This window comes from Oryctolagus cuniculus, chromosome 8, assembly GCF_051225735.1.
Source record: "Oryctolagus cuniculus isolate XC-2025 breed Fujian yellow rabbit chromosome 8, ASM5122573v1, whole genome shotgun sequence".
Taxonomy (NCBI): domain Eukaryota; kingdom Metazoa; phylum Chordata; class Mammalia; order Lagomorpha; family Leporidae; genus Oryctolagus; species Oryctolagus cuniculus.
Genome location: NC_142874.1, coordinates 30,499,269 through 30,514,033, shown reverse-complemented (window position 1 = coordinate 30,514,033; position 14,765 = coordinate 30,499,269). Strand labels below are relative to the sequence as shown.

At 63.7% G+C, this 14,765-nt stretch overlaps 1 protein-coding gene across 3 annotated transcripts; it reads right to left on the bottom strand.

The window, feature by feature from the left end:
* Nucleotides 1-4,174: 4,174 nt before the first annotated feature.
* Nucleotides 4,175-13,976, bottom strand: PHYHIP (phytanoyl-CoA 2-hydroxylase interacting protein). Of its 3 annotated transcripts, none has more exons than XM_008249880.5 (5): nucleotides 13,841-13,976; nucleotides 10,550-10,735; nucleotides 9,306-9,480; nucleotides 7,592-7,709; nucleotides 4,175-6,176 (listed from the first exon to the last, which is right to left on the bottom strand). In XM_008249880.5, the coding sequence occupies exons 2-5, from the start codon at nucleotides 10,712-10,714 to the stop codon at nucleotides 5,642-5,644; spliced, it is 993 nt and encodes a 330-aa protein (XP_008248102.1). In that variant the 5' UTR covers nucleotides 10,715-10,735; nucleotides 13,841-13,976; the 3' UTR covers nucleotides 4,175-5,641. The 3 variants fall into 3 exon arrangements, with proteins under 3 accessions (XP_008248102.1, XP_008248101.1, XP_008248099.1); XM_008249879.5 differs by lacking the exon at nucleotides 13,841-13,976 and adding an exon at nucleotides 13,521-13,671; XM_008249877.5 differs by lacking the exon at nucleotides 13,841-13,976 and adding an exon at nucleotides 12,902-13,052.
* Nucleotides 13,977-14,765: the final 789 nt, after the last annotated feature.

The following is a 14,765-nucleotide window of genomic DNA, read 5'->3' as shown; positions in this document are numbered from 1 at the left end:
AAGCACTGGCCCCTGCAGGTCCCCTTCTTGTGCAGGCAAGAGCCAGACACTTGTCAGGCAGCCACTGAGCAAACATTCCAGCTCGGGTCCCTCTCCCCAGGCGACCCCAGGCTGCGTCTGGTCCAGCCGCCACTTTCCTCCCTCCCCTGCCAACGGGGAGGCCCAGGCCTCTGCCGTCCCGAGGCCAGGAGAGGAGAGAAAACAGGCCTTCCAGAGAGACCTCCTGCTGGCTCTGTGTGGATCTCCCGGGGGAAGAGACCCCTAGAGAGGAGCCCGCTGTTGCGTCTGGGCTGGCAGCTGCCACACTCTGGAGAGGCCGATGCCTGGGCTCTCAGTGGACTGTGGGCCTCGTGCTGGCCCCAGTGCGTACCAGATGCTGTCAGTCTGGACCCAGTGTTGGGGGGGACCCCTGGGCAGCCGTGTGGCACGTGGACCTTGTAGGCGGAAAGCCGTGGATCCAGACATGCCACTCATATCCCCCACGTGCTCAGCACCCTCTTCCAGGAATGCAGGCTGCAGCTCTGTCCCGCAGGCCTGATGACGGGGCAGGGAGCGGGAGAGACCCAGAGGGCTACTGCTATGGCCCCGTGGAGTCCCAGGCTGTGAGGTCACGGCCACCCCTCCTGGCTTCCTTCTCTGGTGGGGATGCTCGGGATAGCATGATGGGCCAGCAACAGAATGGAAAGACCCCTTGCCCCGTCCCCCAGTGGTTGGAGCCACCTGGGCGCCTCGCCCACACCTGGGCATACCCACTTATGTAGGCGAGAATTCACAGCAGAATCTCTCTCAGTGGCCACAGTTATGTTGGGAGCTCCAAGGACTACAGACCTAGCTCCTATGCCCCCATGCCCAGAGGAGCAGCGGGCAGCCCCCAGCGTGGATGATGGACAGGTGGAGGAGGACAAGCGGGGGTCTCCCTCCTTGGGGCGGGGGAGGCTGCTCAGAGCTGGCTGAGACCATGTCAGGAGTCAGTAGGTTAACATACAGGGGCAGGCCGCTGACGGTTTAGACACTGGTGAAGATGCTCGTGTCATGTATTGGAACATCTGGGTTCTAGTCCTGGTTCCAGCTCCTCGTTCCAGCTGTCTGCTAATGAGCCCCCTGGGAGGCCACAGGTGGCGACTCAAGTCGTTGGGTCTTTGCCAGCCAATGTGGGAGACCCAAGATGGGCTCCTGGCTCCCAGCTGGGACCCAGCCCAGCCCTGGCTGTTGTAGGCATTATGGGAGTGAACCAGCGGAGGGGAGATGTCTGTCTGTCTCTCGGTTTCTCTGGCCCAGGCCACCCTCACCTTCCGGCTGCTCCTGGGGTCTAGATGAGAGCGGCTTCAGCAGCTGCCCATAGCTGGGTGATGGGGGGTCGGGGAGCCCCCTGGCTCTCCAGCTGGCTCCAAGCCCTGGGGGTCTCATTGGGACAGGGAGAGACGGGCCAGGGTAGAGATTAGCATAGCTCCCAGTTTGTACCTCCCTCTAGGGCGGCAGGAGCCTGGCAGTCAGGAGCTGTTGGCCAGCTGTCCCCTCCCCGGGCCTCTGCTCCCCCAAACCAGTGACCTGTCCCTCAGAGCCAGGAGAAAGCCCGGTCCAGCCTCCAAGGCAGAGGTGTGGGGTGCTCCACCCCTCACTCTCCTTTTCCCTCTTCCTGCCCCTCCCCTCGGCCGCACACCCTTCTCAGTAGTATGAAGGTCACAGGCTGGAGAGCACACGTGGCTCTACGTCTGGTGGCTGTGTGACCCTGGGTGAGTCACTTCCCCTCTCTGTGCCTAGATATTGACACTACCACCATCCTCATGGTCAAGGGTGAGACGGCCTTTGGAGTGAGCTGTCACTGCACCGTCACCGGGAGCGCACCTGCTGTTCCTTTCCTGGTCCAGACAAGCCTCTCGTTTCTGACCGCTTTGTTCCCGTGCTCCAAGGGAACCTCTGGGTGCAGCGTTTCCCGTCAGGCGTTGGGAGCTCAGGGCGCAGCCACCGTTGCTGGAGGGGGCAGTGCTAATGCACAGCCGGGAGGAGCTTTGTGCGGGCAGCAGGGGGTGTTTTTCTGGCCAGCTGGTGGCCTCCCTGGGCATCTCCCAAATCACACCCTGTGCTCAACTGTCCCCACGCACAGGCTGATTCTGGAATCCGTGAAAGATTCGCTGCTCCAGTTTGCAAAAATAGTAGTGCCTGATTGGGGGAGTTGGGGAGAGGGCAGCCAGATGTTTCCCCCAGAGAACCTCCAGGCCCCCGACCCAGCCTCCTGCCAACCAGAGCTGCCACTTCTCCTGCCGCAGCCTGCCCCGCCCCCGCCCCCGCCCCCACCCCGGCGACATCTGGTCCCGATCTCCGGCAGACGCTGTGGCCACGCGGCTTTCCCACCAATCACCTCCTGGCTCAGCTTCCCGAGGGCCTCCATCCCTTTCTGTGGGTGAAACGGTGAGGGGCCTCGGTGTTGGAGGGGGCAGGGACTCATCCACCCAGGACTGTAGGGAGAATGGCTGGCCCGGGAGGAAAGGTGGGAACAGAGGTGCGGAGGAGAGTGTGTGTGTCGGGCAGAGGCGGGTGGAGGGCGGGCCTGTACCCCAGGGCCTCCCATTCCCTCGCTGCCCACACAGGAGATGGAGCTAACTCAGGGAGCCTCTGCTGCATGGAAGTCTGCAGCCCACCCTTGTCCTGCCCCTTGGAGCTGCCTGTGGGCTTCTGACCCAGCCCACGGAGGGCACGCATGTGCAGGTGTGCACACACTCCTCTCCTTCCTCCGGTCACATTAGGCTCAGGCTGGGGAGCGCCCCAGGGCAGGCTCGGCGTCCACGCTGACCCAGCTCTGGCTGACGGGTGCTCCGAGCAGCCCGGTGCTGGCCGTGTGCCGGGGGCAGCCATCTGGACAGAGGACGGGGAACAGGCTCTCTGGAGGAGGCTGCACAGGGCCCCCAACCCCGGCCCTGCCTCCATCCGATGCCTCTGTCTCCCACGCAGAGGGCTCAGAACCAGTTTTTCTTACCAAGGAACCCAAAAGGCGCACCAAGGAAGACTGAGATCAGCCCCTCTTTGCTCTGCGGGAGGCAGCGTCCTGGGCAGGTCTGCTCAGACACAGGAGGGGGGACCCTGCGGTCACCCTGACCTTGGACTTCCTGACGTCCAGGGCTCCTACCGCGCCTATGAAACCAGACCCCACGGCACTGATGACTCCACAGCACCCCCTAGCGGTATCTGGACCCGGCCCAGCGTTCGCGGGTGGTGGAGGAGGCCCTGGAAGGCACAGTGTCCGGACAGGGCTTAGTCCCAGGTGGCCCCGGCACACCGGCAGGCAAACAGACGGGGTGGAAGGTGGGAAGGCCCTGGTTTCTGGGTCAGAGCCTGGGCACGGCCGCCTACGGACTATAAGCTGCAGACTGTAAGCTACCCGTTCATCCCTTTGTGCCTCGCTCTGTTCACCCGCTAAGTGGGACGACACGGCCCAGGCTAAAGGGGCTGACGTGCTGCAGGCACCGGCCTGCTGGCTGGCGCACAGTAGGTCCTCGGAAGCGGCCATGTGCCCTCTAGCTCCTTCCTGTGCCCAGCGAAGGATGACACAACGCTGGCCCTGAGTCAGCCAGCGGAGGTGGCGGCCGGGTGCCTCTGACTGTTCTAGAACACTCCCTCTCCCGCAGAGGCTGCTGGAATATAATGCCAGACGCAGAGGTGACTCAGACCTGGCGGGGGAGGGGGTGGCACCTGTGGCTCCCAGGGAAGAGAAGTTCAGGGCCATCAGGGAACCTCTCCGAGGAGGCCTCAGTTTCCCCAGACGGGAAGCACGGGGTGGGAATGAATGACCTCCAAAGTCCCTACCGAGCCGGAGGCGTGGCTCTGCACTCGCAGTGGGGTCTGGGTGCACCCCTGCAGAGGCTTCAGGCGGCCCGACCCGGGGCCCACCCCCACCCCAGCTCCTCTGTGGACGGCACAGCTGCCCGCCTCTGTCCCAGCCTCCCAGAGCCCAGAGCGCGGCTGTGTTTCCAGCATTTGTCAGGGGGATGGGCTCAGGGGGTGGCGCCTCCAGGCCCGGGGTTCACGCGCCCCATGAGAGACCCAGGGGCTGTGCGTCCAGGAAGTGAGCGCTGGCACTGGGGTCTTAGCCTTCCCAGCCTTCAGAGCCCCAGAAGTCCCCACGGCCCAGCCGCCGCCCAGTCTGTGCAGCCCAAGTGGACCGAGGCAGGCGGGCCCCTCTGGCCGAGGTGGTTTTATTGGTGCACACGGCAAGCACAGCATAGGCGGGCGGGCCCAGCCCCAGGAGGACGCCGGGCCAGAGAGGGCGGTGGGCCACCCCACAGCGACATGGGGGCGGGAAGAGGGCCTGGGGCCCTGTCCTCTCCTGCTCCACGATTCAGACCTCCCGACCCACCCCCAGGAGACAGCTGACTGCACCGCTCCCTGGCCACAGGAGAGGTGAGCCGTGGCCCCCCACCCTCCGCGGCACAGCCTCGCTGGCCCCTTCCGCCCTCCACCCCAGAAAGTCACCCGGTGGGGAGCGCTTTCTCTTCCATGAGCCGCTCCCGGGTCTCTCCGGTGCTTTGCTGAGTCTGCCGTTGCAAGCGGTGCAGCAGTAGGCAGTAGGTGAACACGCAGGCAGGGACTTCACAAGGACTCCCCAGGGAGGGACCCCCCCACACACAGCCAGCAGGGCGGCAGGGGTGGCGGCGGGCGGAGGGGGCGGGGCGCAGAGCGGCATCCACAGTCCGGATCACACACGGGCACAGTCACAGCGCCGTGGCAGAGCTAGCGAGTCCAGTGCACAGCCGGGTGGGGTGCCAGGCCTCTTCAGAAGCGCCCCCCCGAGTCCTCCACGTCCACGGTGGGCCACATCAGGGCACGAGGTGGCCCACTCCTGGCTGAGGAAGGGGTCTCTGGGTCTCAGGGGTCTCCAGCCCCCTCCTCGACCCCCCAGTGGCTGCTGTTCTAGACCCCCCACCCAGTGCTTCCTGTGCCAGGAGAGGTACACTGGAGTAGGTGTCGGCTCCAGGGAGAAGGGGGAAAATCCCACCAGCCTGGAGCCCCCAAAGCCGAGCGAACAAAGAGGGCTCCTTCCCAGAGAGCAGGAGGAGCGCCCACGTGGGCAGGGGGGTGAAGGCAGCGCAGCTCCCCCATGCAGGAAGAGGGTCTGGGGGCAGGGAGCAGCCAGGGCATGACGCTGGAGCAGGAGACTATTTATATAGAGGGCAGGGGTCTAGGCCCTCTGGGGGAAGCCCCCACAGCCCAGCTGTCCAGGAGGGGACGTTCTGGGGTGGCCCTGAGTGGGGTGGGGCTGAGGAAGGCCATCTGTGTCTCCTTTGCATGGCCTTTGGCCCGGAGACGCTTCCTGGGAGAGCAAGGGAGGCAGCCAGGGCCTCTGGGAGACCGCAGGGAACCACAGGACAGGGTACCCAGAGGCAGGGAGAGTGCTCCAGAATCCCAGCCCACAGAGGCTAAGAAGCCCCCCAAGTCCGCTGGGCATGGGCTGGGCGCCACTCATCAAGGGGACACCACCGTCTGTTGCCTGCAATGCCAGGGGGTGGGAGACGGGGCAAGACAGGTGGAGTGCAGGGAGTGGACCAAGGGGGGCAGGGGAGAGAAAACCAGTTCCCTGAAGCTCTGCCACTCATCTCCAGCCTTCCCGCCCTCTCTCCCCAGCCCCCAGCCCCGAGGAGGGGGGTCCCTAGCGGCCCACGCTGATGTTGCAGGTCTTGCAGCTGGGGTCTTTCTTGGCATCAGCTGTGGACAGGCTCATGAGCTGGTGCCCGCTGATCTCCCCCAGGGTGCCCAGGGACAGGTCGACGGGCTCCGTGTAGATGATCTCCAGGATGAGGTCTTGGGCGTGGCGGAAGACCAGCTCCCCGTCTTCAACGCTGCAGGTCAGGAACTTGTTGCAGGCAATGTCCAGGAGGGGCAGGCGGTCGCGGCAGAAGCGGTCGCCCAGGGAGCCCTTGGGCGCCAACACCAGGATGGCATAGTGGTAGGCCGTGTACATACAGTAGAAGTCCGCAAAGTAGAGGTTGGTGCTGGGGTTGAAGAGACGCTGGGCGGGGATCTGGAAGCGCCAGCGGCCGTAGGGGGAGTCCTGCGGGGGCTGGCCAGTGTTGAACTCGGTGTTGCAGCTGAAGAACACGCCGTGCAGCATGCCGCTCGTGGGGGAGCCGTGGCTGCCGCTGTTGTCTTTTAGGTAAGGCTGCAGCATGTTCCCGCAGTGGGTCCTGCCGAGCCCCGGGGGAGACGCACAGCGGGGGGAGGGGGGAGGGAGAGGAGAGGCCTCTGGTTAGCCGGGGCTGCTGCACCTGGTCAGGAGGCAGCGAGCCAGCCCCGTCGCCCACCAGCCGGCTGCCTCCAGCAGTCACAAATAGAGTGTTCCAGAATGGAAGAGCGGGGATGGGCTCACCCAGCCCACTCCTGCACAGAGAAGAGATCTGGGCTTGTTGCCCCCAGCTGGAAGCCCCCGGGAGGGGGCTGGTGTGATCAGCAAGGCTCTCACAGTCAGGTCTTTCTGGCTCCCTGTCGCTCACCTGTTACCTCCCTCTGGGTAACAGCCTGCAGCCCCCCAGGGATCTTGCCTCTGCCTGGCTTGCCCGTCTCCCCTCCATCCTCCTTCAAGCTGGGCAGAGGGATCTGCTCTTCTCTGAACCCCCCTGCAGAACCTCAGGAACGTGCATTTGACAAATACTTGCTGGCCTACTGTGCGCAGGGTGCAAATTTGCTCTGCAATCACACAGAGGATTGCAGCAAATCTTCTAGACTCTCCCAGCCAGACTTGAGGTTCCCTTTAGCGTGCACGGCGCCTCCAGCCGTAATATCTGGAAGCAAGATGTCACGGGGGCTCCCCGGTTCTCTTTCTTGCTGATAGAGGGACCCCACAATTAAACACTGCCTCTCAGTAACACACACAGACCTCCGAGGGCCTCCCTGCTCTGCGGAGAGCTGAGAACACCCACGCCCGCTGGCTGCCATGATGCACACAGTGCCAGCGGCTTGCCTGACCTCGTTGGTGGGAGGTGGGGGGTGGACATCCTGGTCTCGCCTCACCCTTGCCCGGTCCTGGCTGCCCCTGGCTGGATGGGACAGCCCCATATTCTCCCTGGCCTCAGCTCCTCACCCAAGGGCAGGGGGGTTGGCGCAGACCATGAACTTTCGTGCATTTTTGGATGGCAGAGTCCTCCTCTTTCTCCCCCAGAAAAAAAAAAAGCACACATGCAAAGGAGTTTGCGGCTGCTCTGGACGACAGGCAGGGGTCCCCCAAGCCCACCTTCGGAGTCCTCTCAACCGCCAATCCAAGGGGCTCCCTAGGATGCCTCTCTGAGGCCTCCAGGCTCCCCAGCACCCAGTTTGCAAACCACCAGGCCTGATGCTCCCTAGAAGCTTCCATGTCCCCCCCCCACCCCGGGGGCTACAGGGCCTGAACTGGCTGACCCGTGGTGCTTGAGCCCGGTGGGGGCTCGCTCCCCCAGGCTTGTTGGCATGGTGCTCCACTAGGGGGCGCTGTCCCCAGGGCGCTCGACCTGCCTGGCCTGAGCCCAGTCCCAAAGGGGTGGTTGATCCAGAGCCAGTCCGGCCTCGGGAGGGCTCGGGGCCCCTGAGCCAGCCAGGGCAGGAGCAGGTGCTCCAGGGAGGCGCGTACCTGGCGTGCTGGAAGTACTCCTTGTGATGGTTGCGGTAGAAGACGGAGAAGCGCAGCATGCGGCCGGCGATCTGCTCAGCCTTCTCCTGCAGCTGCGCCAGGTGCTCCTTGGCGTAATCTGCAAGCGCCCAGGTAGAGTGAGGGCTCGCAGCCCCCGGCGCGGCCCACACACCCACGTTCACCCCACCCTCCAGCGGCAGAGGGGACCTGACAGCCCCAGCCGCGCCCCGGACTCAGATGGGGACCGGCGTGCTGGCCGCTCTCGTCACCTCTGCACCTGCGCTGCCAGAGACGAAAAGCTCTCTGCACCGGGGGACTGCCTGCCATCCCAGGCCACCCTCGTGCACGAAGGGAAATGAAGGTCGGGAGAGGGAGAGGACACACGAGGGGCTTCCAGGAGAGCTCTCTGAGTCCGGCAGATGGGAGCAGGCCGCCCACGCCGCCCACGTGGAAACCGGCTGTCGTGACGGGCGGGGGCTCCGGTAGAGTCTGGGCAGAATGGAGCCTGGGCTCCACACCTGGTCTAGACAGACTTGGGGCTGGGTCAAGGGCTCTGTCTCCCATCTCTGGAGAAGCAGGGAGGGCCGGCCACAGCACAGCCGCTGGGGGAATCGGCGCCTTCCTCCTGGCTGCTGTGTGGCTGGCCGGGGTGCTTGGTTGGGCCAGCGGTGAGTGGACAGCTCCCCGGTTTGCGTGTGAGGCTCTGCGGGTGAACCGGAGCGGGGACGCCTGCAGGCAGCTGGACAGAAGCGGCCCTTGGAAGACAGTGGGCCAGCTCAAGGAGAGCCGGCACGTGCCTTGGCGCAGCCTCAGGGGCTCGGGGCTGGGCGTGTTCCCTGCTCCTTCCTCGTGACGCGCAGGGATCTGGAGCAGTTCCCACTGTGGACGCGGGAAGAATGGAGCACTGGGGGCGGGGCCGGGGGCGGAGCAGATCCTGAGACATCAGTGACGCAGCTTGCAGAGCCCAGGGTTTGCTCACGCAGGCGTCTGCACGTCCAGCTGTGTTCAGAGAGCCCGGGGTGGGGGTGGGGGGAGTGTCGCCACTGCGTAGGGACAGTTTCCCAGGCCAGGGGCGCAAGCTCAGTGCAAGTGCAGTGGGATCGGCCCACCAAGAGCCCACGGATGAAGGACAGACTGACAAGGCGTGGTCTGCCTGGACCACTCTCCAGCATGCAAGCAACAAGCCGGGCCCCAGAGGACAGATGCGGCCGGATCCCACTCACAAGAGGCCTCTAGGGCGGCCGGGTTTGCGAGGTTGGAAGGGGAATGGTGAATGCTAGGGGCAGGGGGAGGGGGAATCAGGGGCTTGTGTAACAGGGGAGAGGGGGTGTAGAGCCTCAGTGTGGCAAGATGAGGTTCTGGGGGCTGGTGCTCTCACAACCATGCGGCTGTACTCAACACCGCCGAGCCCTACACTTAGAAAGGGTTCCCATGCTGGATTTTAAAGTTGGGAGTACTCTGTTGCAATTGCACAAATATGCAGCGGGCCAAGCCAGGGCAGCAACTCCGCCCCCTCGTGGGAGGGGCTTGCCGGTACACTTGCTGTGCCTGCTCTGCTGTTGGCTTTAGAGAAAAGGCCACCTCATGCACGCGTGTCTCCCCCGTGGCCTCCGCCTGCTGCCCAGTGGCCACAGCGTGGGCAGGATTAAGAGCAAGCCCCGCGCGTGACCACCACCAAGCCCAATGTGCCGAGGTGGCAAGGGCAGGGCCTCACCCCCAGTGCAAAACTCCACCGTCTCGCTCCAGCCGGACACCAGGTACTCGCCGTCGCTCTGTTTCACCGCCGTCTGCACGGCCACGCTGTACTCCGTGCGGGGGCTCAGGAACCAGTGGCCTCTCACTGTCATGGGCAGTGGCACCGCCTTGGCCACAAGCTTGGTGGGGACATCCTGCAAAGCGGGGTACGGGTGGGAAGTCAAGTCACACCTGGGGATCACGCCCCATCTCGATGCTCCCTCCAGGTCCCCACTCCCCTGAGCCCCTCTTATCCTCCCTTGAGGAAGATCTGCATCTCAGGGACCCACGGGCTTCCCGCAAGTGGTGGCTTGGGGTGGCCAGACAGCGGGTGCCCCTCCACTAGCCTCCCCCCACGACCCGTTCTCTTGGGAACCGAGCGAGGGGCCGCTGGTGGGGAGGCAGCAAATCTTGGTTTCTGCGGAGACTTCGAGAGCTCGGCACACTGCAGCGCCGTCGCCACGGCAACAGCAAATGCTGAGAAGCCAGGGAGGAAGGGAAAATATGCCTTATTCTTCAGGGGGAGGGTTCAGGGGGCGGCATCGCACATTCGTGTCACCGTGGCAACTGGCCTGCCAAAAGACACCCAGATCGGGAGAGCCACATCCAGGGAGAGTAACCCACGCCGGGGCTGCGGTCCTGGGAGCCAGCCTCTTCCCGCCTCGCCCCTGCCTCCCCGCCAGGTGTGGACGCCCCTGGAGCCTTTCCCCCACCCACCGGGCACCCCAGATTTAGACCCAGGAGAGGGCACCGTGGAGCACCCCCTCGCCTTCCTCTTCCACACCCGGCTAGGAGGCGGGCGAGGGCCAGGGAGAGGGAGACGGGTCCGGGGTGCTTGGAGTGCCTGGCCAAAGGGTGCAGCCCTGCCCGAGGCCACACGGCTCCCCAGGCAATGTCACAGCCTGCGACGTCACCACGGCCCAGGCTCTCCGCCTGTCTGAAGTCCCAGTTGTGGCGCTCGTTCTGTGCTAGGCATCATGCCAAACGCCACGCAAACATTACTCACCCGGTCCCCAGTGTGTCATGATTCCCCTGTCGCCCACCAGCGAGGGGGCTCACGCTCTCAGAGGGGTCAGACCCCTTCCCCGAGCTGACACAGTGGGAGAGGTCTAGATTCCAGCCAACCCCGAGTCCAGACCCGTCCCCTTCACCTGCTCCTTCCAGGGCGGGAGCAGGGCGGGAGGCGGGTGCTGGGGAGCGGCGCTTGGTGCCCCCTCTGCTCACCCGGTGCTTGAACTTGTTGGAGTTTTTATTCTCCTTTTTGTTGAGGTCGATGAAGTAGTGGGTGACCCTCTCCAGGTCGCTGTCCCCCATGGCCCAGGAGATGCGGAAGGAGTCACAGGTGATGTTGTTGATCTCGATGCTGTGAGGGGTGGACAGCAGCTCCATGCTCCCCCTCTGAATCGGCCCCTGCAAGGATCAGGTGGGGAAGGATTCGTACCCTGTCCTGCTCCCGACATCCCGTGCAAGGTGGAACCTTGAAGACCCCTTCAGGTGCACCTGTCTCATCAACTTGACAGGGACGAGCACCCCGGAGGGACCCGGGCTGGGACGCTGTGTCCGCGGGCGGGGGACTCTGGTCTGCAGCGCACATGACACCTGACAGGTGGCCGAGGCAGTGGGAACGCTGCATGAGCTGGGCGGGGACAGATTTGCAGCAGATGGAGCCGAGGAGGGTGGGGGCCTTCAGCCAGCAGGCGTGAAAAGAGAAAGGGGTGGGGGTGGAGCGCGCGGGTGGGAGGCAGAGGAGAGGCAGGAAGCACCTGCGGAGGGGAGGAGCTGGCACGCAGAGGGGAGGCAGGTGGCACGCAGTGGCAGCCAGGAGTCCCTGGAAGCCAAGACCCTTGGGATGAGGCTCCGAGGGCCCCCCCACCTGGGGCGGGGAGGTGACTCAGCAAAGTTCGCCATCCTATGGGACCAGGGCCAGGTAGGCTCACATGGATTCATTTGAGGTGGGAGGGGGCAGCTCGGGCCTCCGCCCCCTTCAAGCTTTTTTTTTCAATGCTTGGTTGGGTTGACTTGACTCTTAAATAATCAGTTTTAACACTGACAGCTAATGGGGCCAACCACACGCTCATAATTCCACAAACACTGTCTCAGGCAAGCCTCTCGGTAGGTATGGACTATTATTACCCCATTCTACTGATGAGGTAACTGAGGCTGGGCAATGCTAGCATGGCCAGGACCACACAGCCAGCAAATGATGTGAGCTCTGGAGTCTCAGGACTGTGCAGATGATGCTGCATCCCCGTGTGTGTGTGTGTGTGTGTGTGTGTGTGTGTAACAGGCACAGCGCAGGCAGCTAGCATGTGCAGGCAGACCCATATGGGGTTTCCACTGTTTATTTCTCCTCCTTCCCTTCCTTTCCTTTCAAGGAACTGCATTTTCTCATGCCTCCCTCTCCCACTCCTTCGCTCCTACCCTTACATCTGGCGCTTTTCTAGGGACTAAGGGACCAAGGCACCACCCCTTCACTTGTGCTCTTGTTAAGGGCTGGCTCTGGCCGCGACTTTGACCTGCCTCACTTGAGATCCAGGACCCGGCGGAGCAGAGAGTGTGGACGGGAGGACACGAGGCAGATGGGAGCTCCCCTAGGGCATGTGGACGTGCACTTGCCCCACTCCTTCCTCAAGCCCAGCCCCCAGTATGTCGCAGTGTCACCTCCTGTCCTCTCTTCCCTTCTTTATCTTCTCCCCTTGCCCAGGAGCTTGGGGGGGGGGGAGCACCTTGTGCCTGCAAAAGCAGGTACTTTTATTAGTAGCTTCTAGAAGATCCAACCCACACTCTCCCATCAATTAAGCCTGCTGCGGTGCCTGACACCTCTACATCACCCCGTGGGCTGCCTGGGTGGCAGGTACAGGGTGAAGGCGCTGGGTGACAGTCCTTACCTGCCCTAGGTGTCACTCAAGTCCCATTTCATCTTTGCCTCCCACCTGGAGCCAAATGCCGGGGCTTTGTGCAGGGGGAAATCCTATGTTCAATAAGCATAGGGATGCTCCCGGGTCCAGCCCAAACTCAAACAGACCGGGCTGGGTATGTGGGAACGATCCTGTGATAGCTACCCCATTTGTAATCCACAGGGACTGGTGGGGAGCAACTGGGAGTTTCCATCCCGGGAGACACACGTGTGCCGCTCATATGCCCACACTCACACAGCACCATCAGCACCCCCACCCAAGAGACCTGAGCCACCTCCCCCGCTCCAGGAGATGTTGTCTACGCCTGCGCCTGGGGCAGGGACCTGTTCCTGCCTGGATACCTCCTCTGCTGAGTCCTCCCAGAGGCGGGGGCAGCCGCGCCTGGGGCTAAGACCCTGGGCGGCAGGCTGCTCAGCTCTTCCTCACCACAGTTCTGGGAGAGTGACACTGAGAGCAGAAAGCCAGGGTGGGCGTGACCCCTGGTGCTCCACGCCCAGGGTGTGAGGGACAGGTTGAGGCAGCACCCGGAAAAAAAAAAGCGCCCACGCTCCCGTGTGAATTCACCCCGAGGCAGGCGTGCGCACACACGCAGGCAGCATGCACCTGTACACACGGAGGGCGCCCAGCCCCTCCGACGTCCTCACTCCCACACACTCACCACGCACTCAGGCCCCTTCTGCCACCGTCCACGGTCTACGAATGCCGCCACGGTTGCCCCTCCGCGGGCTGTCACCTCCACACAGACGCACACATGTTCTTGTCCACGGGCTCAGGCACACACACAAGCACGCACCCCTCCTTCTAAGCCATATTTGGGGAAAAGAGGAAGCCACAGGCACCAACATGTATGTGCGCCACCTCCACAAGAAGCACACAGCCCACACGCCTGCCTGCGCACACATGTTCGTCCCCACACGCGTCAGCTCCGCCTGCATTCTGGTTCTGTGCCCCCTCTCTTTCTCTCTCCCTCTCTCTCTCTCTCCTTCAGGCTCAGAGACACACACTTTGAAAATGTGGCTACACTCTGCCAGCCCCGATCTTTCCCGTGCCAACAGGTTTGCGCACCTGCCTCAGGCCGTGGCAGCTGCCAGCACTCCCACCGGCCCACCCCATCCTGCTTGGGAGTTGCACCTCGGCACACAGAGCCCCCCACGGCACGGACTCCCCCACGCACACCACGAGCGGTGCCCCCACCCATGGATACCCATAGACTCCACCCACACACATGCATGTACTTCATGTGTGCAAGCAATATGTGATCCCTAACATGTCCAAACCTGCACAGGAGCCCGACTGCCTGCAGACAGCCTTGCGGACTCCAGCTAGTGCTCCTTCCCTGGGCTTGTCTGGAAGAGCCCTGGGCAATGCTGGAGGGAACGCTCCCCCAGGCCGCTGTCCCTGTTGGCGTAGCTGACTGCAGCACAGTGGTCACGGGGTAACTGTGGGGCCCTGGAGACTGGATCCAACTGGGAAGCTCTTTGCCAAGTGCCTGGGGGTGGGGGGTGGGGGGAGGGACAAGGGCGCTGGGCCCAGCCATCCAGGCAGGCACCCCGGGCAGTGCCTCTCGGGACAGACAGGGGATGGGGAGGGCACTCACCAGTGTCCACGGGACTCTGCAGACGAAGACGTGGCTGGGAGGGAGAGGAGAGACCTCTGCGTGGATGAGCTCCCCGGGTGCGGGGACAGCGCGGACGCCTGGGTCACGGGCAGCGACGCCCGCTCGCTCCTCTCCCTGCTGCCGCCAAGGAGGCAGCTTCCATGCCCCGCAGGCAGGCAGCTGTGGTGGGGCTCGCAGCTCGCAGCTCGCGCTGCTGCCTCCCTGCCTCCCTCCGGTGAGACGACGATCCCAGCCGAGCACAGGCAGAGAGGCGAGAGCGAAATCAAAGCGGCGTGGAGGAGAGGCAGAGAGGGCGAGAGAGAACGGGAGAGCCAGTCAAATCTGGCTCCACCAATGGGATCCTCGGCTGCGCTGCGTCAGGTGATAATCAGCCAGCTTAGTCCCTGCTCGCCTGCTGGGTGGGAGGGGAAAGGGCAGAGGGTCTCCCGGGGAGCTACACCGACGTCCTTGGAGATCGCGCGGCAGCTGCTGCCACTTCTCCCCCATTCTTCCCGGACAAGCGGTGCCCCCAGAAGTCCCTTCAACACACCCCCTCCTTGGAAACCTCCCGACTTCGACTTCAGTGCAGCCCCTAAACTTTAGGATGCTGGGAGAGGGGCGGAGCTTAGTCCAAGGGCCTGGGCCCCCAGACAAGCGGGGGCGGGCAGGAAGACAGTGTAGGGGAAAGGTCTAGATGGGTACCTGAGTCGGTGGACCCCATCCTCAGCAGAGGCTTCCATGGGTCCGTGGCTCCATTTTCTTACCAACTCTACCAAGAGATGTTGGCCAATAATCTACCTTAGTGCATGGCTGGGAGAAGGCAGAAGGGGGAGCCTGCCGAGCCCCCCACGCACTCGGAGGAAGCCAGTCCTGAGACTGTCCTAGTACCAGCAGCAAGTGAGGGCCCCACAGGGGCCACTGGGAT

Excerpts from the sequence above, each read along its gene's own strand:
- PHYHIP (XM_008249880.5), bottom strand. The coding sequence starts at position 10,714 with ATGGAGCTGCTGTCCACCCCTCACAGCATCGAGATCAACAACATCACC. Across the intron at positions 9,481-10,549 it reads CCAACAAGTTCAAGCACCGG|GATGTCCCCACCAAGCTTGT; the intron begins GTGAGCAGAGGG and ends CCCGCTTTGCAG. Across the intron at positions 6,177-7,591 it reads GAGTACTTCCAGCACGCCAG|GACCCACTGCGGGAACATGC; the intron begins GTACGCGCCTCC and ends GGGGCTCGGCAG.